Genomic DNA, 24453 nt, shown 5'->3' with positions numbered 1-24453 from the left:
CTACTATAACCCAGTGCTCGTTCGATAGTCAGGCATGAATGTCAAGCAGCTGAAGCTTCGACCGAAGTCGCTGCCGACACTGTTTCTTCCCGCCGGGAAGATGAGTTTCCAGCTTACAGCGATCGGTATGGACGTTTACACGATATGATCCGCGATGGAAGACAATTTTATCTACGAGAACTTAAAAAAAGGTGCCGCATTTACTTAGGGCACAGGACGAATTCGAAGCGTTAGCTGTCGCGGAGGGCCTTGGCCTGACGGCTACGTACTGCTGCTGTTCACATTCGGCTGCTGCTTCGACATGCAGACTCGGTCCCGACCTTCTTTGACTCTCCCGTCCGTTCTACGACCGTAATACCGCATGTTCCTTGTGTTCTGTTACGTTTCGCCTTCGTCGCGAGAAGAAAATCGGCGCGGTTGCAGCGGAATGCCGATGAGTCATGAAAGGCATGCGGGGTCAACGCCTGAATTAGCCACGGAAGCGGCGTCAGTCATCCACCCCGCATTTGGCCAGCCAGCTCTGCAGTACAGAAAGAAGTTAGCTGCCACGGTTCGCATTACTAGACATTCCAAGGGGCACATCAAGTTGACAGCAGCAGCCGTCTTCCAGGGAGAAGTGGTCATCGACCGTTTCCCCTACCCCGAGCACGTGCGACCACATGAAAGGCGCAGGAATGCTGTTCGAGAGCATTCCAGAATCTGCGCGACGCAGAGTGCATCCTTCTCTCCCAACACGTGACGGGGACGTGTTCCCTATTGAGTGTGTGTGTGTGTGGGTGCCACAGTGAACTTTCAGGACCCTCCTTTCCCGACAAGCCCGCCCCCATCTAGGGAGCCCAGGGACAAGGAAGGATATAAAACTCGGCGCCTTGGACGGCCGAGTAGCTCCTGACCATCTGAGCTCATCGTCTTGTAGCTTTGCTCCTTGTTTTGAGACTCTCTTACTGAGACGTTCTCCCAGTTGCTGTTTGTATATATGTAAATTCCCTTGTATAAAGTTCTTCTTCTTGTCTTTCCCTCAAACCTCGTCTCCGACCTTCCTCATCCCCTCTCCGGCACGACCATGCTACCTGATCTTTAATAACTGGTTGCCAGCGGTGGAATCGAGTCAACGGACGTCAGCGGAGAGACGTGGTCAACGGTTTGCTGAGCAGCAGTTCGGCGAGTCGGGAGCAGTGCAACAGCCCTGTGTGATGACTGGTTGCCTGCAGCGGAACGACTGCGCTGGGTTCTTGGCTGCGAGGTTTGGTGAGTGCGGGACTTTCCTCTACTAAGTTTTGCCAGGCTTTTGTTAAGTGTCAGAAACAGAGCTGGTAATTGGGATTGTCGTTGCTGCCGGGTTAGTGCGGCAAGACAATAGGGGCAGTAGAGAAAGCAGCACTTGGAGCGGCCATGGATCTGAAATCGTTACGCAAACCGAAGTTACTGGAACTTGCAAGAGAGTTGGGTCTGGATGTCTCAGACAAACTCAGAAAACCAGAGCTGCTGAAGGCTATTCTTGCGTTGGAGGCTGAAGATGACGAGCTCGCGGAATGCCTTGAGACCATTGAGGAAAGGGAAATGGCAAAGAGTGAATTGGCAAAACAAGATAAAGAGGAATTTGAACGTAGGGAAAAACTAGAGAAAGAGGAGCAGGAGCGACAGCGGGAAATCAAGCATAAACTTAACGCGATCAGAAGTATAAGAACGCGATCTCGGTTAAGTATGTTCAGAAAAGGGGAAAATTTCAGTACTTTTCTGGAAAATTTTGAGAAAATTTGCAAGGAGGAACAGCTGGATCAGGGTGATTGGCCAATTGTGTTGATGGGAGTCCTTCCGTGTGAAGCCAGCAACGTATTAGCGCGGTTGTCGGACGAGGATGCCCACAACTATGCGATAGCTAAGAGTGAGCTTTTCCGGCACTTTAGACTATCCGCAGAGGTCGAATTCACGAGCCAAATTGGCAATGGTCAGCTACCTCGCGAGAGTGTCAGGGACCGAGTTGCGAGCTCAGCTCAGTCGCCGGAGGACACGGCTGCTGCTCATAAGTGGCGGTATAGGACAGGTTTGGTCCAGGAAAGGCAGGCCACTTCAGCAGCGTGGACCGAGGATCTCGGTCGAAAAACTAGCGAAAGGTGCAAATCCGCAAGCCACAAGGGCTCAAGGGAGAGTTTGGGCACCAGTGCTAGGAACAAGGAAAGGCGCAATGCGGTAGTTGCGAGCTCAGAAGCGCATGCACTTTCCGGGATGGAGGCGAATTTCTGCGGTAAAGGGGTTAGTACCCCGGAGAAAAACGCCGAAGGTCTCAGTGATCAGGGAAATGTAGTCCTTGGGTCACGTGAGGAAGGTCCTCACGGGAATACAGTGAAGGCCGTGTCTAATAGGATTCAAGAGCAAGCTGTGAGTCGCAGCAATCCTGTCAACGACAAAGCCGAGCAATCTGCTTCGTTAGCGAGCACAGACAACGCTAATACGGGAGAAGCGACCGTCTCTAGCCCTGGGGCAAAAGCTGCTTTGACAAGTGAGGTTGATGCTTCTGCTCAGGAAGAGACTAGTGAGCTTGCGGGCCAGAGCAGTCAGGGAATCAAGGGAGACCCTCCTTCGATGCGGCTGGCGAACAGTAGTAGCCAAGTATTGGACACAGCGCTTTGCTGTAAGGAGAGCGACTGCGAATCACCCGAGTGCACCGCTGAAACCCAAGGGCAGATCGCAACGTTAGCCATCGAGTGTGGTTTAGATCAAGTTGCAGGCCAGGGAGTTAGGGTCGCAGGGTCAATTAGTAAGCCTCAGGAGAGCAAGTTATGCTCAGACGAAAGTAAGGTGCCGTCAGAACAGTTGGATGCTGCGATGCGCAGTGCCTCACCGAAAGCACGAGCCGATAGTTGGAATTCAAGAGAGAAATGCGGCTCGGTGCTGCTTCGAAGAGCAGAGGCGAAGGGTGAGGTCACCGCAGGAAAGGGAGGCGCGCAGGAGAAAACAGTCAGGGCAGTTTCTGGAAAGCGGCCGCGCTCAAGGAGAGCCAAGCAAAGGGGTAGACCGCAGAAAAAGGACGAAGGACGGGCCCAAAACATTGTAAGGGTTAAGGCCGGTCAAAAACGTAATCGTCGGAGACTGCCACCGCGACACTCTAGATGCGATAGGCACCGTACGAAGGCCAGGTTGCCTAGGCGAGTTAATACAAAACGAAAGCCACCTGCCCGATTGTGGAGACACTGCAGAAGTTGTTGCGGAACGAGTAAAACTTGCAGCGGGCCAGAGAGAAGCACGCATTGCTACCTCACGAGGGAACGCAGCAGAACGCGCTCCAGTGAAAAAAAGAAACGAGGGAGTTTCCGAAATCGAGACAGAACACGCAGGCATTTCTTTTATACACGACCGTCACCCCCTCGCTGCTCGGACGTTGGAGACACGCGGGCGGGGTGCGGAACTAATCGTTGTTGCAGGGAGTGTGGAGCTCTCAGGTGTCTACGCGCAGTTAGGCCCCTCGATTTTTGTCGGTTGTCGGCAGCTAAATCCACTGTCAGTCTGCGACCGCGCAGGGCGCGGCTGAAGAATGGGCAACCCCTTCGAGTCGCGAAGTGGATAGTTAGCAGCATAGTCTAAGAATGAGTCGATGCTGTTTGCTTTTTCTTTTTTTTCATGCAGAAGGAAAAAGTTTCGAGCATATATAGTTTTGAAATGCTCTTTGTTAGTTTTCGCAGCAGCGGTATAGTGTTTCTTTGATGCAATGGGTTTTGCACCATGCACTTGTGGTAGCGTCCGCTGACACGCGGAAGTGCTAGTAAGATGGGCCATTGCGGGTCAATAGCATAAGCGCCTGGAGTCGCTTTGTTTTTATGGCATTAGGAGAATTAATGTGACTTTGGCTGCGATGTTGAGTGAATCTTTGCAGGGTTATGCAAGGTTAGGGTAGTATGCTGCCATGTAGAATGAAAAGGGAAACAAGCGTGTTCGTAAATGTTGTCATCATTACGAATCGAACTTCGTTACAAAAAGGGGAGTCTCCAAGGTAATGCCGATGGCTTAATTCGAGGTCCCTAACGCAAGAATAAGCATCAAAGTTGCTGCTTACTGGTGTTTTTTTTCCTGATATAGGCTTTTGAACATATTGTTTTGCTTTTTTGTTTCAAAGTGAGACGGGTTTTGCAGTGTAATGTTCGGATTTGTGGACAATGAGTGCTGCTGGACTACTCCCAGGGATTAAAGGATTAAATGACTGGATAAGAGGGAAAGAGCCTGGCATTGCTTAGTGTGGATTGTGTCGTGCTTGCTGACTGACCGGTTGGGTTTTCGGCGTAGTTCTAACGCTAGCAGGGAACCGCTCATTTTGAAGTCACGTTGCAGTGCCCTTTGTGAACCTGAACGTGCGAAGGAAGACTTCGAGGTGCGCTGGGCTCAAGAAGCAACGAGAGATGACCGACTCCAGTTAAAAGCAGCCTCGAGCGACATCCCTCCAGACAGCGGATGCAGTCCCCTGTCCATCGGGATCTCCTTCTCCCGGCGGGGCAGTCTGTTACGTTTCGCCTTCGTCGCGAGAAGAAAATCGGCGCGGTTGCAGCGGAATGCCGATGAGTCATGAAAGGCATGCGGGGTCAACGCCTGAATTAGCCACGGAAGCGGCGTCAGTCATCTACCCCGCATTTGGCCAGCCAGCTCTGCAGTACAGAAAGAAGTTAGCTGCCACGGTTCGCATTACTAGACATTCCAAGGGGCACATCAAGTTGACAGCAGCAGCCGTCTTCCAGGGAGAAGTGGTCATCGACCGTTTCCCCTACCCCGAGCACGTGCGACCACATGAAAGGCGCAGGAATGCTGTTCGAGAGCATTCCAGAATCTGCGCGACGCAGAGTGCATCCTTCTCTCCCAACACGTGACGGGGACGTGTTCCCTATTGAGTGTGTGTGTGTGTGGGTGCCACAGTGAACTTTCAGGACCCTCCTTTCCCGACAAGCCCGCCCCCATCTAGGGAGCCCAGGGACAAGGAAGGATATAAAACTCGGCGCCTTGGACGGCCGAGTAGCTCCTGACCATCTGAGCTCATCGTCTTGTAGCTTTGCTCTTTGTTTTGAGACTCTCTTACTGAGACGTTCTCCCAGTTGCTGTTTGTATATATGTAAATTCCCTTGTATAAAGTTCTTCTTCTTGTCTTTCCCTCAAACCTCGTCTCCGACCTTCCTCATCCCCTCTCCGGCACGACCATGCTACCTGATCTTTAATAGTTCTAAGTCGGGCGGCGCGATTTTGCGATCCCGCAGCCGGGTGTCCAACATTATTCGAGAGCTAGGCTCAGTATATGCACGGTGTTTCACACCAAGACTTGGCAGCATCGGTGTGACGGCCGAACCAGCGCACAAAAAAATAAAACATTGTGTGAGCCGGGAACAGGTCCGGGTCCATTCTGCCAACTAGCAAAGAAACCCGACGCGCGCCGCAATCCAAGAAAGCGCCGAGACCGGAGAGACGCTGCCGATGCACGCTGCTCCTCGCGAGTGCGACAACCGGAAGTTGTAAACCGAACGTCAGCTAATGACGTTTTCATGGGCGGAGCCCAGTCCCGGAGCTGTTTTCTTTATTTTTTTATGGTGCCCCGCGCGTACGAGTTGAGGGGGGAGAGGAGGAGGGTGATTTTTAATCGCCTATAACTTCGTTGTTATTGATGCTAGCTCAAAAATTCTTGCGCTGGAGTGACGAGTGATGGATTGCCTATCTTTACATAATCTCAATAAATTTGTTTCATAGTCCCTTTAAAATGAATTTTTCTCTGAAAATAGTGTAAAAATTATACAACCAACCAAGGCCTGTAGAGGGACGCTGAGATCAGCTCACACAGTTTCTGCTCTTAGTAAAAATAAAGTGTTTGGTTTTTTGTGCCTGTGTTAAGAGAGAGAGAGGGAGAAATAACTATTTGAACATGGGATTTGGGGCATGCAGGTCCCTGGGTCCTAGCATGACCTCACTGCAAGGCATGTTACCACGCCAAACGCGAGCTATATGCCCTCACCCCACCGATTACTTTCCGATTATCAGCAAATACAGTCAAACCCGTTTATAACGAATAGCATGATTCAACGCGAATAGTTCGTTATATGAAGTATTTCGTTATAACCGAACCCGCTTTTAACGAACCTTTAACAAACCTCAGTACCAAATTCGTTATACACGAGTTCGTAAGCCGGCTTGCGAAGACGACAGCCGTCAGCGTTTGGGTGCTCCTGCGCATTTCCTCTGATGGCCGACTTGTTTTTCAAGATGGTGCTTAACGTGCTCCTCGGAATCTTGAAGTGCGCGGCAACGTCAGCCTTTAATCATCTCAAGTTTGTAGGAAAGCGGCACGGCACGCCGCTGCTTCGTCGTCATCTTGCAGGATGTAGCGGCGGAATGTGTCGGCAGCAAAGTAGGGACGTCCGGAAGCGAGCAGCACGACTTGCAAACGCGAGCAAAGAAAGCTGAGAAGACGCGGGAAAGCGTCGCGGGGCCGCGCATGCGCAGTGGAGGGAGCCCTAAGCTACTGCAGAAAGAGCCTCCCGGGCCGATTGCCCTGCATTTCACGAAAGCGCGGCGCGGGGGCAGGCAGCGGGGCGTCGCGACATGGAACCGGCGCAGTACCGCGTTGGCGGTCCTTTGACGACCGATTGCACGCGATAGCAGCGATCGCGGCACCGATTGCGGCCCGGAAATGGCTGCCTAGAGATACTGGATGCGGGCACAAAGGCGCGTTGGCGGGCGTTTGGTGAGCGATCGCGCGCGCTGAGAGTTCGCTGTATCCAATGTGTAATTCGTTATAAAAAATACATTTCATATGGATAACGATATCACAACTTCGAGTGTTCGTTATAAGGAATAATTCGCTCTATCTGAGTTCGTTATATTCGGGTTTGACTGTAGTATGGTGCTGCCATCAGACCCACACCCTTCCTTCCCCCTATTTCCTCTACAGTAGCCACCCAGGAGCATACATCGCCTCTTGTACCCAATGCATCCACCCCCACACTACTCTTACCCATATTCTTCTTGAATGCCTGGCAGAACCTCCCCCACGGGGCCTGGGGCTCCTGACTGTCTAGGAGGAATGGGAGACCCTACCGTGCTCGACGGACCCGACCAGGCAGACGATCGCCACTGATCGAGCTGCCGAATTCACAGAACTCCATGAACTCATGAACACGCAGCGCCTGTGCTGATGTTTCTTCAGCAGCAAAGAATGCAATTATTGCCGAGAAAATATGACTTAAAAATGAAATATATATACATTTTTTTACGTCACTTGATTCTAAACTTGTCGAGACTAAAAGATACTCCGTGATCCCTATTTGAAGTGAATGGCAGTGTAGCCTAGCCCCAGATATCCGCACATGGGCAGGGCATATAAATGCACAGAACTGATAAACTGGTGGCCAGAGTGGTGGTGTTGGTGGTGATAGAGTGGACACCAGGAGAAGAAAAACATAGCTGTTGCAAGCGCACTGTCGACTTAAGCAACAAAAGCAGGAAATTAGGCAGGTTAGGGTGGCCACAGGTGGCGCAAAATGACAGTAAATTGAAGATCCCTGGAAAAGGTTTTTTATCTTGCAATAGACTCAGCCCAGTTTGAGCCCAAACTCAACTGCAACTCTAAGAAGCTTCATGGTGGCACATTACATGACATGTGCAAAAATGGTGTCTGTAGAGTGCTCTAAAAAGATATGTGTCATACCAAAAATTGTTAACCGATAACTCAAAAGTGCATTGCTGTAGCTGAAACACAGTGGAAAATTCATGAGGTCTAGAAGGAACTGGAAACATAACAAGCGGCCAAGGAATAATGTGGACAGGCAGGCAGAAGCGAAATGTTCAGAAGCAAGTGAAATATAAAAGCACCGTGCAGTCGAACACTAGGAGCCCGAAGCAGTGCCTTTAGATGCTTATGTGCCAATTAACTACCATAATTGCCGTTATCGCATTCCTCAGTACTTCGACAGTGTTCTCTGGCCCTATGACCCTTCCACCCAAGCAAAGGTAGGTGTGGATGCAATGAGTGCTGGCGTGTGTGCTTGAAGTTGCAGGGTGCCTGAATTCCAATAAACAATACATGACCACTTGACCTCCAACATGCCTTTCAGGAGCAGCAAAAACACAGGTGGTGCCCACACACTCACATGAGAAAGGTACATCCCTCAGGAGTGTTGGTCCAAGACCCGTGTACAGAGACAGCAGACCCCTGGTCTTGACAAGGCTCTTCACCGCTTGTCCAATTTCTGTACCAATGGTGAGAGGAATGTTCACTTAGAAGCAGAAGAACACATGTTCTGAAGACAAGGAATGCCATAAAAGAGCAACGCAGCAACAAAAAACAGTAATAAGCTCACACAACAGAAATAAAATTTTATGAAGCGATCAACTGAAAGCTGTTTACTTTGGCCCCCGTTAATTCAGAAAATCGGATAATTCGATGCACAAGCGAGGTCCCTACAACTATACATAGGAGTCTATGGGCCGAAACTCTCGTTACGTACGAATTTTGCCGGTTAATTCGACTTCACTCCGCAGCCCGCCAAGCCGTTGCGTCGAAAGCAAAAAGAAAAAAACACTCTACGAGTGGCGCTACAGTACGCCTGATAGGCCATCCGTATGGTCATCATCAATCATCATCAGCAGCGTGAGAGAGAGCGAGGGAAGCAAGGTTAGAGCGGACAAAGCAGCTGGTGTCCTTCATTGTGCTTTGTTGTGTCGCAGCAGTCGTGTTGGTGTCGTCCACACAGCAAGTCTCGTTTTGGCGTGTGTGTTCGTTTCCACGTATTCTTGCTGCTACGATCGCAGTTATTTAACTGTAAGGCAGCGCCTTTTTTGGTAATTGCGCGCTTTGTCAGCGTGTTTACTGCGCTGCTTTCAAGTGGGTAGCGTGCAGTGCCTGCGCGCCTCGCCGTTGTGTCCTGTCAGCTGACCGAGGATGAAATAATTGCAGAAGTGACAGGCGCTGACAATGGCAATTCATCGGAAGGTGACGATTGTGAGCAGTTGTCCCAAATGCTGAAGTGCACGGTGAAAGAAGCCGCAGAAGCCTTGTCCGTGTGGGAGGACTTCTGTGAACAAATCCCTGACGGTGCGTGTGCCACGGAGCACCTGGCAGCTGTTAGAGCTATCATAGTCGCTTAAATTCGCTCGAAAAAGCAGACGGCGATCTTTGCTAAATAAAGGTATGTCCTGTTGCGGCAAACATTGTTTTTTGTTGTTCATACGGTATTTCGACATTCGGATAATTCGACAATTTTTCGCGGTCCCGTCAGTGTCGAATTAACGAGCTTTTACTTACAACATGGCATGGAGTAAAATTAAAAGCATAATTATATTGAGAGTCAAGTGCATGAAGAATTAATTGCCCCACAACTGTCCCTTTCAAGCTGCCTCTCAACTTTGGAATTCGACACTCCTTCTATGTTATAAAGACACCCAGTGCTTGTTCGCTTCCCTCACACAAGAGCCAGCAAACAGCCCTGGGAAGAGGATCGCATCAACGACTTCGCCAAACTGAAGCGTGAGCTCTCTAGGAGCATCTGTACCCCACACTGGCTGCCTTTGTTGGCGACTACTACTTTCCCAATGCCTCGGCTGTCCAGAATTTCTTCACCACCTGCATCCGCTTTGGCATCATTACTTAAGTAGTCACCACAGGTGAAGCTTGGCGGCACCACATCATTTTTCCGAAGCTAATGCCAAGAGCTGAAAGTGGACTTGTCAAGCCAGCGTCCTCAGTTTTCAAATTCTACGCAGCACAAGTCTGGGATTGGAACAACAAGGAATCTTTACAGGCAACATGGCGCTCCTTGTACTTAATTATCACTGCACACAACTCAACAAAGAAGCTTAGCTAGAAGCAGAAAACAAGTATGTTTCTTGCCAGAAGAAAATGCATCACTAACTTTGAACACATATGCTCTTTTAAAGAAATCAAAGTTGTTTTAAGTTTTTTCACAGCTTTCAAAAACATCACTGTTACACATCATAAGCTCCTAGAGCCACTGAGACTACTCTCCTAAGCTTTCTTTTTTAATTTGATCTTGCATTAAACGTAAGTGAAACAAACCAGTTGAAACATCACCCGAAATCAAAGACAAAAGAATTAAAATTTTTGCAAACCATCTGCACTCATTTCTGCATGAATATACTCGTATAACATGCAAAAAAAAATAAATATGTACAAACCTAGATAGCTAAGCTTTTTTGATTGCATCTTTGTCCGGACCATCTCCAGTGGACTTATCACAGTTGCAGAGAACACTGGAAAGAGATGAAAGGAAACAAAATAAAAGTAAGTTTCAAGGCCATCACTGGCACATGGACATGCATACAACACTGTGGTTACAGATTCAGCACAACTTGCAGTCATCCCACTAGACCCTATTCTAGCCTAAAACAATTTTAACTCTCTCACAAGTCTCGATTTTCAGAAGGGGTGTGATGTGTGCGTTCGGTGAATCGACCTGCCCCCTCCCGCCTGAGAGACTGCTTGCAGCAAGGGCAAAATGCAGCGACACTGGATCCTCCCATTATCCCCAGAGGGGCCTGCGTGGTTGCAAAGTGTGGCAAGTTGCAATGACAGTGGCTTCCCAAGAACTTAACGGTGACTCAGCACATTCTTGTGCGGAGAAAAAGAACCCTGTGAGAAGAAGACTTCACGCCATGCAGTTGATGCAGTGGAGAAAAACGAAGAATGCAGCCAGGTGTTGAGCAGAGATGATGCACCATGACTAAGAGCGCGTTCTGTACTGCAACTGTAGCACATGGTGTAGAATACATTTTGTGTAATCTGCAGTTTTCAAGTGGTCCAGCTTTGTCAGGAGGAGTGAGGAGGAGTTGGAAAGAGAAGAAAAGAACCTGCTGCTTAACTTCATGCTTGAATACTAATTAATTCTAGACTGAACTGAACATGAATAGTTCTGCTAAAAATTGAATCAAATACCAACAATGTTCGCTACTTGTGGTGTACAAGCAAAATCAGCAAAGGTAGAGTTGCGTAAAACACTATAATTAATGCGGTTTTAGCTGTAACTGTGAAAAGATGCGACACCGACTCCGACTAGGGGTGTCACGCTCATGGTGGCCGCGCGATATGAATAGGAACATTACATATACATAATGATAGTGAATAACCTAGCACCACATCTCGCTAGGTAGGAATGATGAGTCAGGCCTCAGAGCCTCAAAATTGCAGCAGGGCTTGCCAAACCTTGTTAGACCATTCCATATCTAAACCTAGACAAAATATACTACACTAAAAACTCCTTAAAGGGACACTGAGGAGAGCACTATTAATATTTTTTTTATAGTAAAATCCGATAGTTCGGCATGTCATGGCTTTGTTGCCACTTGGCCGGCAGCGAAAGATGCATTTATTTCTAAGAAATTTGGATTCGAAGTTGAAAAAGTTTTTTCCGCCACTCTGATTCAAACCTGGGATTCTCGTATGACGACACAGGACTAAGTGACGTGAAACATGACATGCGCATGACGTACCGCAGACTCCGTGATTTCTGGCGGCCAGTAGTGCGGCCTAGCAGCAGCCGAAAAGAAAGCTACCGCCGGCCGCACGTTGAAGGCATCTATCGGCTATTGCGGCTGTCGCTACAGTCGCTTCGATTACGTTTGCACTGGCGTTCTGCCAGCGTTATGATGGATCTTGTTCTCGAAGTCGTCAACGAAGTTCTCGCAAATAGACACCTTTAGCCTACCGTGTACCTTGTTACCGCTAGCGGAATACCGGGAGCCCGCCTACCGCCGGAAAACAGGCGCTGATTGGTCCCGATGCTTCAGGAGCGCGCGTAGCTGCCGGGCACGTTGCGCCATCTGGCGACGTCAAGGACATTTGCGCATACATTGGCTGCGCCTCAGGGATTTGTGGCTTCTCGGGTCCTAGAGTTTGTCCTATGACGTCCTGCTTTGTCCTATGACGTCATGAAGCTTGTACTTGCGAGTTTGGCCTGTGACGGCGATACCTGTATTTTGGTTCTTGCTCTTTTCTACGTTACAAGAGCTTTGTTGTCGTATGAGTGGCGTTTTTGTAATCAGGAGCTGGTATTCTGTCGATACAAGCCAACTTCAATTTCTCCTCAGTGTCCCTTTAATTAGACATCCATTGGGTTGCAAATCCAGATAATTTGAACAGCAGGCTCAGTCCCAGCCAATGCCCATGTGAGTCTATGCAGTCGTACGCTTGCTAATTCGGATACTACAGGTCTTACACCGGTTATTTCAAACGGGCTTACAAAGGAAGACCGTGTCTAGGTATGACCGCGCGGCAAGAGATCATCAAATCAGCTGTACTCAAGTCCTGAATTCCATGCTATGGTGCTGCTTGTGCACCTCTGGCAACGGCGTGCGACGACAAGCGCGACTATGAACGGTGTGCAGAGCTTCGTGCCAGCCCACAGCGGCGGCAGCTCAACCAGCCAGCTACAGCCAGCCAATCGGCGCTTCGGACGCTGACTGCCAAACTGCTACTGTTTTCTCCCCATCCCTGTTTTTTTTCTCACTGTTTCGACACAGATGAGCATTTCCTTCGCTTCCGACCGCATAGTTCAGTTCTTCCATTGCATAGAAACTAAATGCTCGCCACATGCCGTTCATTGTTCACGCTGTGAATCCTCCTGACATACGGCACGGTCAGTGCGGTAGCAGAGTAGTTCCACCACACCCCACTGTGGATGCTGGGGTGGCTGTTACAAACGATTTTGAAGCAGTTTTGCTTCGACGCTCTTGACAGTATGCACACAATAAAGCATAAATGGAAACGTGAAAAACAGTCATTGCTGTGCCGTTGTTATCTTAAAAAGCAGGCACCCATTGCCCAGTCTCTCAGCAAATATATTTACGGTAATGTAAGCAGTTCTTGAGTTTTTTCAGGCTCATTTGATAATTTGAACTTTCACGAAATTCGAACAGTTTTTTCCATACACTTGTAGTTCGAATTAAGAAGCTTTTACGGTATGAGTATTATGAACACCACCACATGAGTGAACCATGCCGCGGCCCTGAAACCCCGTTCCAGAACAGACCGATCGCATTAGCATGAATTGCAATGTCATAGAGGGCAATGTTTTTGAAACAGACGTCCATTGTTTGCTTTATTATTTGCTGCATTATTTGTTTTATTTGACCAGCTGAAAAGTATGTTTGATTTGCTATTTAAGAACTTCGAATATTTGCTCAGCCCTAATTTCCAGCCTTCACAGCAGAGCTGCTGCTAGCATAACCGCACTCTAGTGTATGGATAACAAGTGGATAACTGGAGTGATGATGTGGGGCCAGGAAAACACTGCCGTTGAATTCTGTTAAAACAGCCATACTGAGCAAAGTTCTCAAAAAAAAAGAGAGAGGACACCCCGATGTGGCAGCCAAGAAAACTGCATGAGGTGTAGTACACAGCCGTCTAAATGTTAACCACTTTGTCAGTCAGGTTCCCATTGCATAAAAATAACAAATAACTGGCCATATTAAAGCACTTGTTCACATTAAAACTGAACCTTCAATCCCCACAAGTAGCGTGCTGCAAGAAGGATTTACTCCAGCTTTTCTAAAATTCACCGAACGGGTATCTTGTCTTAACAGGTGATTGGTACACAAGAACAGACAAGCTGCATAAGGCAAAAGCCGCAAAAGAACAATATAACTGTCAACTGAATGGTTGATTTTTATTCTATGAAGCAGCATTGCAGCCCATGAAACAGGATATAATGGAGGGATCTGGTTTAATTTTGATCAACTGGGGTTCCCTAATGTGCACTGAAATCTCAGAATGTGGGAAATTTTCATTTTATCTTCATAAATACGCAGCCGCCGCAGATGGAATCAAGCCTGCTACCTTGGACTCAGTAGCCCATGACATAGCCACTGAGACACTGTGGTGGGTACAATATCCTTCACGTGAACTGATGTTTATGCAGCACTTCTGCCTGCATGAAGTCTGATACAAGAATGCCAAATGTGAGCATTTAATATATCATTTCTATGGGCCCTTGTTTAACTTTTGCCAATTGCTAGGCACCATATAATGCTTGCTGCATGTTAGTGAATGATAAGGCAAAGCCAAATATTGAGTACCTGCTGCATCGCCTTACTGTCCATGGCATTCTGATGCCGAGCATGAATTAGTGGCATTAATTCCAACATCGGCAGCTGCACTTCGGTAGGGGCAAAATGCAATAACACCCCTAAATTCAGATTTTGGTGCACTTTCTAGAATGCCAGGTGACACAAATTGATCTGGAGTCCCCCATTACAGCATGCAGCTTAGACAACACTGTCGCTTTCCCTCTAAAAGAATCAATTAACCAAATACTATGCAAGCATTTAACATGAATATCTGCCACAGTGCAGCTGGAACATATACAGGATGAAAAAAGAAACTAGTGTGGTAAAAACCTCTAACTACTCACACTCCTGAACCAAAAAGAAAAAAAATCATAGATGGGGCTCTTACAACCAAACTGGCAAGCATTAGCTGGGAAATTATCAGAAGGCGTCAGCTAAAATAATCTGAAGAGGTGTGTAAAGTGCTTTGCTGGTAAAGTGCTTTGCTGAACAAACATGCATTACTATTACGCAACGGCCGTGCACAATAACCCCAAGTTTAGCTTTGACGCTAAGCAATGAAATACAGCTGGGATGCAACTTGAACCAAAGCTGCGAAAAGATCTTTACAGGCATACACATGTGGTTTCTAAGGATATTTCACTCTAATTTGGCACACTAGCAGCAAGAAAGAAAACAAACTAGACAGGATAAGACGAGTGAGCGGGTGCTGCAGACTATGAACATGCTACCTTCACAGGCATATGGGACAGCAATGTTTCGTCACCATGCAGACCACAGCAAAACCTTTAAGGGAAATGCAAAAACAAGCAAACATGGCATAAAATGTGTGAAGAACAAGAAGTGACCAAAACGTACCTCGAGCAAAGCCCCCCGAAAGAGCGGGGGCCCAAATGGTTTGGTGTCCAGACAGGTGGTTGCAGAAAAACTCACGGATCTGGTCATAAGCTGTGAAGTAGATCACAGTGGCAGGCACAGCCATCACCCTGTTTGAAAAATGGGAATTAGGAGGATAATTAGAAATGCCATTGCACTTCGTGGAATAGAGGACGCTGATTAATGGCAGACTGCTTTGCAGCATACGTGCATATAAGCTCGAGGATCTGAAAATTTAAACTAAACTATGTTTTAATCTTGCTGGATTTGAAAAAAACAGTATGAGACAGAGTATTATGACTTTGTCACAAGTGGAAAAAACACCCCTAGAAAAACCAGATAAAAGAAAACGGATGAAGCACTGCTGAAGGCATGGAAGTAAATATGTCAACCAGGGAACATATATATATAGTATTGAAGAAGCGTAGCTTGTTGGGCCAGTTGGTGCATGGTATGTAGAAAACCAGCGAAAAGGACGCATTCACAAGGAGGAGAAGTACACAGGACAACGCTGGAAACACAACTGAAAATTCTTTACTTCGCCAACATCAGAACAGGGCGCACATGCGCGAGAGCACCACAAATGCTATCAAAACAGCAAAACATAAAACTGATTAAGCGAGCGAAGAAACATGTGGCAACCTATGTCCCATTCATGAAAGTGTACTCTTTTGCCGTGAACCTGACAGAGCTGTCGCTGACGCATTCAGTCCCTAACTGCTTGATTTTAAAAGCTTCTAAGATTTCTCGTTCTATCTGTGTTTTGCCGCGGCCGATGATTTTGACATTATGGAACAGAGGGGTGCAGTCATTGCAGTGGTTGCAGTGTCTTGTTTACTCGCTCCCACTGTCCTGTGGTAAGGCCTACATAGGTCAAACGGGTCAATGCGTCAATGACCGTATGAGGCAGCACCGCACTTCGCTGCAGCCAGGCAACACAGCAAATCTTCCAAGACACTGCAACCACTGCAAAGACTGCACCCCTCTGTTCCATAATGTCAAAATCATCGGCCGCGGCAAAACACAGATAGAACGAGAAATCTTAGAAGCTTTTCAAATCAAGCAGTTAGGGACTGAATGCGTCAGCGACAGCTCTGTCAGGTTCACGGCAAAAGAGTACACTTTCATGAATGGGACATAGGTTGCCACATGTTTCTTCGCTCGCTTAATCAGTTTTGTGTTTTGCTGTTTTGATAGCATTTGTGGTGCTCTCGCGCATGTGCGCCCTGTTCTGATGTTGGCGAAGTAAAGAATTTTCAGTTGTGTTTCCAGCGTTGTCCTGTGTACTTCTCCTCCTTGTGAATGCGTCATTTTCGCTGGTTTTCTGCATATATATATAGACGACAGAAAATCAAAGCCATTGGGGTGAAGAACATTTGCATGTCTTCAATATGTGTCATGCTCTCTTCTCCAAGCAAGCTGTAGCTCATCTACTTGCTTAAGCCATAAAATTAAATTACAGGTGCATGCTGCATGAAATGTCTTGCTGAAGGATCTTACACAGCGTATTCAGGCTTGTGATGTCAGGAAAGAATAGAATGCTTTAGAACAAACAGTGTTATCAAAACGTTAGAGATCACTGTGACACCCGCATTGGAGAAATCTGCAAGCATGAGTTTTCAAACTTCGTGCCACGCTTTGTTTTCAAATTTGGCACCATGCACTGGCTCCACCTACACTTCTGGCGTTTTCAAATTTGGCGTCACTTTTGCTTCGGCCCCGCCCACGTTTTGGACATTTTTGGCTCTAATTAATTAACTAATTAATGCACCTCAACCCTGCAATTTCCCGTACGAGCTTTTTTGGTGCTCTATCTGATGGTACCATTCTTTTTCGCATAAACCCATTCGTTCAGATGTAATCGTGCGGACAAGCTCCGCAAACATAGCCATACAATGCTTACACATTAAAAACTCACATGCCACTCCGCTCATTAAAAGAGGAGCTGCACAAAGCATTATAAATTACCTACAAATGATATTACTGCATGTACAGCGCGAGCTATAAGAGGTGATAAGAAAAAAAAAGCATTAGGCACTTATTATCAAAAATGTCGACAAATGCAGATATAGATAAGATCCCAAGCAGTGCTACAAAGAGCAGCTATACGAATTCACCTATTTGCACATTTCAGAAGTATCCTTAGCGGTTTCATAACTAGAGCAGTTATGCATGAAAAAATGAGCTGAGCTTAACAAAGCTTTAATGCACGCTCTAAGTTGCTCTGTTCTTTGTGCTGAGATGAGGTGATCTAAGAGAAGCCTGCATCAACTAATAACTCACAAGGTTGGAGGCAAGCCACTCCATAGAGAGCTGACGCCTTCGTTTCTTGCTATCTTTATGAATGCATCCTGCAAGTTTGGGACACATTGGCAACAGCTCTCTACCACTTATGTCGTAACACACATTCCTAAACCCATGCTAAACAAGACAGCTACAGCAGCCTGGACCTGCAAAAAACTCCATTAGCATAAGATTATTCAACAAAAGAGAGAGAGAGAAAGAAACACATTTAAAGGCAAGAATATCTTAAAGCAGCACACATTCCCAGCATGCCTGACTAAGAACAACAAGCCCTGCACCTGATAAAATCAATACTTCAGATAACCAAGTCTGCACAGAAAACGGTAATTACTGCACTTGTCAAGATAAATACTTTCATGCTAAATGTGCATACTGAACTTGAAATTTACAGCAAAGGAGTTAAATTACATGTTGCAGTTTGCAGTACTGGCTAGAACCTCTCCCTGAGCCAAATACAACAACAAAGAAAGAAAGAACATGAAATGATTTTTATGCACTACACCTAGCTAAAACCAAGTTTTCTGTGCACTTCTCAGGTGACTTAACGAAAACACTGAATCTTCTGTGCATTACAGCAAAAGCTACTTACACTGTTATTAGTGCAGCCAACAGCAAAAAGACTCATTGGAAAGTGTTAAAACCAAGCTTCAAGATAAGAAGAACGATGCCACACTCCAGTGGTCAGGATAATCAGTATGTCAATGCAGAATATAAAACTATGCACATTTTAAGAATTTCCCTCAATAATTTCTATGGAAAGTATATGAGCTGATCTCACTGAGAAATGGCAACATTTTCATATTTATTTATCATTTCAGCAGGTTTACCCTTCATAACTGTGCATTCATCATATCAGACCTAATCAATACTCTTAGAAAAGGTCAATTATAAAGAAATTAAACAATAAGTTGAATGAAAAAGTTTATAAATTCACATGTTCATTATTTTTTTCTACACAGAGCTTCCACCAATGCCACAGCAGCAGTCATGCTGGCGGACCAGGAGCCCTGCGTGAAGGCGCGTGTTTCTATAATCCCTGGCTTCTGCTCCAGCATGCACTGTGGAAGCTACACAGTTCACCATCGTGGCGACCATGACATCACAGGCAAATCCCAAGCTAACACAGTAAGCTGCACACACGATCAACCAGTTTATAACTGATGTCTCAACAAAGTTAAAGACAGTGACCAAGTTAACAAAACTAAAATTGCCAGCCTTGCTGACAAGTGTTTTTGATATAAAGAGCACTGAATGAGCTCATCAACAATTGGGAAACACCAGCAAGCATGCCAGAGATCAAAACTCAAATAACACAATACTCACTAATGTGCCATTAAAATGCCCAGGTCTCTTGTACCACTGGCTCTGAGGCATCATGGGGTGTCCACTCTGGCCATTTCCATTGCCATTCATACAGTAGCACATGTGTTCCATCAGGCCATTGCAATAAATGAAGCACTTGTTCTTAACAAGCTGCTTTCGCTGAGCCTGCAGTCGTATCTTGACTACATCCAAGGGTGTGACTTTCGAGTCCCAAGAAAGATCCAAAAAAGGTACGAAAAGACAAATAAAGAGCTTTTGAAGCACAAGAGCAACAAGGTTTCTGACAAAACAGGTGACATACATATATTGTGTGTAAGCAGAAAAGTTTTGAAAGCTTCATGCACCGCAAATAATGCTGACAGATGCGTAGCATAGGAGCACAGGTGGATGAGAAAGTGTGCCGCAGCACTGTATGGCACAGCTGCTGTTTACATCCAGCATTACTTTTCCAACCTGAAACACTAGCCTACTCAGAGCGGATTTCCAAAAGCAAATTTCATGCATGCATTAGGCTTGTCAGCATATATTTCAAACAACTAACATCACTTTGCTGTCTATTTTATTCACACTTGGCTACCACAAAGGAGAGTGCACACTGCATCACAGGTAAACATACAAGGTCTGTTCTGAAAGTAGTAGGACTGGTTTTTTCCTGGGCGAACGGGCAGACGAGAGGTGGTCTGCGCGTGCAGGATCGTTGAAGGGGGATATTGGGATTGCTGGGGAAAATCTGCAATCGGCTCTCGGCCGTTGAAGAGAGGAGGTCGCTTGTACTGTGAACCCCTGTCGAAACGTCTCGTCACGCAGAATCGTCGAGCGTTTACTCGATCAGCGATATGCGATTAAATTTTGAGTAAATCTTGGTAAAACGGGCAAAGAGGCTCACAACATGATTAAGGAGGCCTACGGTGACGCTTCCATGGTTAGATCAGGTGTTTTTTGAGTGGCAGAAGCTTTTCCAAGAAGGTAAGCAAAGAGTGGAGGAAGACGACCGCTCCAGACGCCCTTCGACCATCAAGACCAACGAAAATGTGTAGCGAGTGAAACATTTACTTAACAGAGATCGTAGAATGAGTATCAGAATGATTACTGATGACTTGAGCATTCCTCAAACCCGTTTTTGACATTGTGACAGAAAACTTATCCATGAGGAAAGCGTGCGCGAAGTTGGTGCCGGGAGTGTTGTCAGAGGAGGAAAAGGCCAACCGGTAGGATCTTCTTCATCATGTGAACGAGGACCCCGATTTTTTGCCCAGCACAAGGCGGCAACGCTGCCTCAGCTCCCCTACAACCTCGACTTGGCCCCGCCAGACTTTCTTCTATTCCCGAGAATAAAATCGACGCTTGAGGGAAACATCACGGATCGGTAGAGGTGGTTCAACAGGCCGTGACAAGGGAGCTAAATAGCCTTCCGGTCCAGGCGTTCCTGGAGGTGTACGAAAACTGTGAAACTCAATGGCAGCAGCGTGTAGGTGCGGAAGGGTGCTACCTTGAAAAATTGTAATCGTTTGTACTATTCTCTTGAATAAATTTTGTTTAAAAAAATGAGTCCTACTACTTTCAGAACAGACCATGTAAAAGAGTATTAGCTTAAAAATAGTAAAAAGGTTATTGGCAGTGTGCAAACAAAATAAATCTCACCATTATTTGGTGCTGTAAACTTAAGAAACCGAGAATGCCTTAATTCGTGTGGCCTTAAAATGTAACACCTCTGCAAGCTCTTGAGGTGCTTGACACGTGACAGACATGGAAAGTGATTGAGTGCAAATTGCATGGTGAAGTAGATTAGCCACATGCAATGTCCATCAGTGGTCAGCTTGCACAGACACCTTGCACTGACACCACTATGGCTGCCATATTTAAGAACCAGGACCACAACGAAAATCTGCTTGTAGCAACCTCCACTGCGGAAGCTCAGTGAAATCTATGTGTCATTCTTCATCATGACACCCATAATATGATGCTCACTACCGTGAATTGCTGGGCAAGCTGGTTATTCATGTTCCAGCAAAACACTAGCAAAAACTGAGACGCAGGACCAGTGTGTGTGCATGTGTGTGTGTGTGCCTTCTTCTGGTCCTGTGTTTCAGTTTTCACTGATTTCTTTTTTTGCTACAATATAATGCTCTAGTCACGATAAAATGAGAAAGCAACTGTTGCAAGCCTAGTCATGGGCCATGGCAGTGAAGACGCAAATATCCCTGCAGTGAGAGGTATGTACAGTCAGGCCGGAATGAAACTCGAACAGAGCATGTCAAGAAAACAAAATATTTTACCTGCCTACTTTCAGCTGAAGTGTACAATTAGCCTGATTCATGTGCCTGGGTAAAGGGCCTACTGAAATGCATAATCGAAAGTAGGTTGTAAAGGAATGTCTCGCTGCAAAGCAGAAATGTATGACATATGCGTGTTCGCATTTCATTCCGGCCTGACTGTACATGACAGGAAACTGAATGAGTCTAAGCAACAGGATCGCTTCAATGAATTAGCTTTGTCCTTGAAAGCCAGGTTCGTCACCTTGAGTTAATCACATGGCGCAGTGCCAAAGAGGAACATCCCAAGAGAAACAAACATGCGAGGCGCCAAACCGTGTTGCTTTTCACATTTCTTTCCTCCCTGCCGCATCCGCATTCGAAGAGCACTGTAAACAACGGGCCGCGAACAACGGCCCCGCACTTATCTGGACGACTCCACACAAACATACGCCAAGCACGTGCATGTTTTTTGATGAGCAGTGTAGACCACAGCGAGCACAGAGCTGGTGGTGATTACAGTAACATGCACATTTTTAAGGACGCCCAGATGAAGCCGCCTATGCAGGGCGTTATGTACAAGAAGCAAGCAAAAAACATACGAGGCATGTCTACAATTGCCACACACTAGGTTTCAACGTAACGAAACCAATGTAACGACTAGGTCCACTGTAACGACTAGGTTCACCAATGCGACGCGAATGATCTAACTACTCAATCTCAGCTACAGTGTAACTTACAACAAGCACTACCTTAAAGAACGAACGTATCAAAGCTAACGTGCACTAAGAGCAACAAAACCTTAAGAAATGGACCCTGCTGTGCATAGCGCTGCAATGAGAATTACTACACAGTGCGTGCAAACCAACTCGACATTCTGCTACAGGAGCCAGGTCAAGTAGAGCTTCTGCACAATAACGCTATAGTTCACGTGAAAGCGTGCTTGAACGTTGTTCTTCCACAGGAAAGATCAGTTTTGGACAGAGCGGACGGAATGAATGGCCACACAATTCCTCATGCCACACACGCGCACATGTTCGCGTTCAGAACTTGCCACTGGACCAAACGTAACAAAGCTCTCTTAGCGTATTCCCCTTGATTTTAATTAGCGCCTTAGTCCTTCCTTAACTGTAGGATCTAGTGAGTCAGATACGCACCAAAAAATGATGTCGTCAAGGCGCCCGTGCACGAGCAGATCATGCGCTGCGATGCCGTGATGTTGTCATGCGACGCCATCGCTGCTTCTCGAGGGGTGTCAAGTGGTCAAGTGCACAAGTCAAACACGCACAACACGCAGGCTGGTCATAACATGAAAGTACATGACGCCGAATAAAAGCGGCACACCGCTCTCCCTGAACAACACGAACAGCACATGGCTCTCCTAAACGGCACCTCAAGGAGAAAAGACGTCGGTACAGAGCACCGATAAAACGCAAGACGTCGCTCGTTTCTGCTGATGATGATCTCTTAAAAGCCTAATAAACTTCAAACACTTCAAAACTATAAACTAAACAGTCTGATATGAGCTGAAACAACTTTTTATTCAGTAAGTAAAAGAAATATGATGTACAACAAAAACAGAGTGAACTAATTTTTTTCCCGCCTCCGAGATGCCTTGGGCCAAATGTCAAAGAAACGGTGGTGAGGACCCCGCTTAATTTCACATGGCTGCGTTACGTTGATATTTGCTTGGTAAATCATAGCTATGTGGTTGCAAACTGCTATGTCGTCGCAATCAATACGTTTCTTATGGCGTTCCAGATGAAGGCTGCAGCCAAGGAGGTTATAATAACCCCCTTGGCTGCAGCGTGGCCTCTGCGATCGAAGCTCGCTTTTGCTCCGCCGGAGCAGATCGCGAGCGCGCCCCCCTCGAGACCGGCCGTGGCTGCAGTCAAGGCCGGAAGATGGCGTCAGTTGACAGGTAATCCGGTGGCTACTGTATTCATCTGGAGCGCGGTGTAATTCTTACACCGTGATCTGGAGCAATACGTTGCAGCGAAGTGTGAATGGCGATCCATGGCTGTTTCGGTTGGCCAAGATATTTGTCTGGTTAATTCTGATAATTAACGAAATTGTGGCGGTTAAATAGGTGCTGCACTCTTATAGCCAAACAGTGCGCCTGACGAGCACAACCTTATTTAGCAGTTGAGATAGGTGCTTTCAATTATTCCCCTCGTACGCGAAGTTCTCAGTAAGCATGAGTCTATGGCATGAGTCATACGCTCGAGAAGTTTGCGTTCCTGCCCACCGAAGACAGATATCGAAACTATATACAGTTTCGACTGACGTGGGTAGGGGAATAACTAGTGAAACGCTTATGCAGACCTGGACGGGAGTATGGGACAGGGTTTCCTTCTGCCGCCGCTGCTATTCGTGTTGCATTAGAAGGAAAGCCAGAAAGGTCTTAACAGGGGCGGATTTATTTTAAAGGTGGTCGCCCCCGCCCATCCCCCCCGCCTTTCCCCGAACGAGAAATTTTGCATGGAAAAACCATTCTGAACCCATTTTTTTTTTCTACGAAAACAGTAAAAGAAATACATGGTTCAAACTGGAACGCCAAGCTGTATGAAGAAAATTCTCAAATAGGACGAATATTTATCACCATGTGCATCAAAGGGCATTAAAACAGCTGAACTTGTGTAGTATCCGTCCTGGCGCAAACTTGTTGCTAGTTAACCTTTCCGAAATCTCGTAATTTAGGCGCAGCCGAAAAAAGAATGTGAATACATCTGCGGTAGAAAATTATAAATACGGCTGGGGCAGCGATGTTTGCCGATTTATTTCACGACGTTTCGGCTGGAGGTCCAGCCTTTTCCGAGCGGTCCTCCAGCCGAAACGTCGTGAAGTAAAACCTGTTATGTTTTGTATCAGAGGTGTTTTCTTGGTAGCTGATCGTCAATATACGAAAAAATCACAAAACATAACAGGTTTTAATTCACGACGTTTCGGCTGGAGGACCGCCCGGAAAAGGATGGTCCTCCAGCCGAAACGTCGTGAAATAAATCGGCAAGCATCGCCGCCCCAGCCGTATTTATAATTTTCTACCGCAGACGCATTCACATTCTTTTTTCGGCTGCGCCTAAATTACAAGATTAAGGAAAGGTTAACTAGCAACAAGTTTGCGCCAGGAAGGATACTACACAAGTTCAGCTGTTTTAATGCCGTTTGATGCACATGGTGATAAATATTCGTCCTATTTGAGGATTTTCTTCATACAGCTTGGCGTTCCAGTTTGAACCATGTATTTCTTACCGACTCTTGAAGAAGATCAGTCTTCCGATCGAAACGTCGAGTCGAATAAATATGTTATGTATTTCAATTTCTGAGAACTTTACCTTATATATATATATATATATATATATATATATATATATATATATATATATATATATATATATATATATATAGAGAGAGAGAGAGAGAGAGAGAATGTCGTTCACAGCACAATATCACTTCGGAGTGAGAGGACTGGGCTGGCAGCATTTTACAATATCATGTTGCGGGCATTGTGGACACAAACCTTTGATGAGGTGCAGAGTTGCAGGTGTACACTTCACGATGGCAGACACGGCATTCTCGGTGTATGGTTTTTTTAAAAAAAGGAAAGTGTTAAATGCGCCTGAAGACAAGTAGAAATCCGTAGAGCTGCTGCTTG

General features: G+C 46.4%; 1 protein-coding gene and 1 long non-coding RNA gene across 3 annotated transcripts in view; one reads left to right on the top strand and one right to left on the bottom strand.

The window, feature by feature from the left end:
* LOC149340856 (mitochondrial glutathione transporter SLC25A40-like) overlaps positions 1-22245 on the bottom strand; it is a 31549-nt gene extending 9304 nt beyond the window's left edge. The window contains exons 1-6 of the mRNA XM_089549755.1: positions 21956-22245; positions 18547-18746; positions 17203-17270; positions 14902-15029; positions 10159-10233; positions 8115-8213 (exon numbers count right to left, since the gene is read on the bottom strand). Coding sequence (XP_089405881.1) covers positions 8115-8213; positions 10159-10233; positions 14902-15029; positions 17203-17270; positions 18547-18746; positions 21956-22034 — 649 coding nt within the window. The 5' untranslated portion in view covers positions 22035-22245. The remainder of the gene's footprint in view (positions 1-8114; positions 8214-10158; positions 10234-14901; positions 15030-17202; positions 17271-18546; positions 18747-21955) is intronic.
* The window catches only part of LOC149340854 (uncharacterized), a 118732-nt gene continuing 116491 nt past the window's right edge, over positions 22213-24453 (top strand). For both annotated transcript variants that reach the window (XR_016283658.1, XR_016283657.1), the window contains exon 1: positions 22213-22719. This is a non-coding gene — a long non-coding RNA (uncharacterized LOC149340854). The remainder of the gene's footprint in view (positions 22720-24453) is intronic.

This window comes from Amblyomma mixtum, chromosome 6 (genome assembly GCF_055824585.1).
Source record: "Amblyomma mixtum isolate Tamu chromosome 6, ASM5582458v1, whole genome shotgun sequence".
Taxonomy (NCBI): domain Eukaryota; kingdom Metazoa; phylum Arthropoda; class Arachnida; order Ixodida; family Ixodidae; genus Amblyomma; species Amblyomma mixtum.
This window is presented reverse-complemented; position numbering and strand designations above follow the sequence as displayed.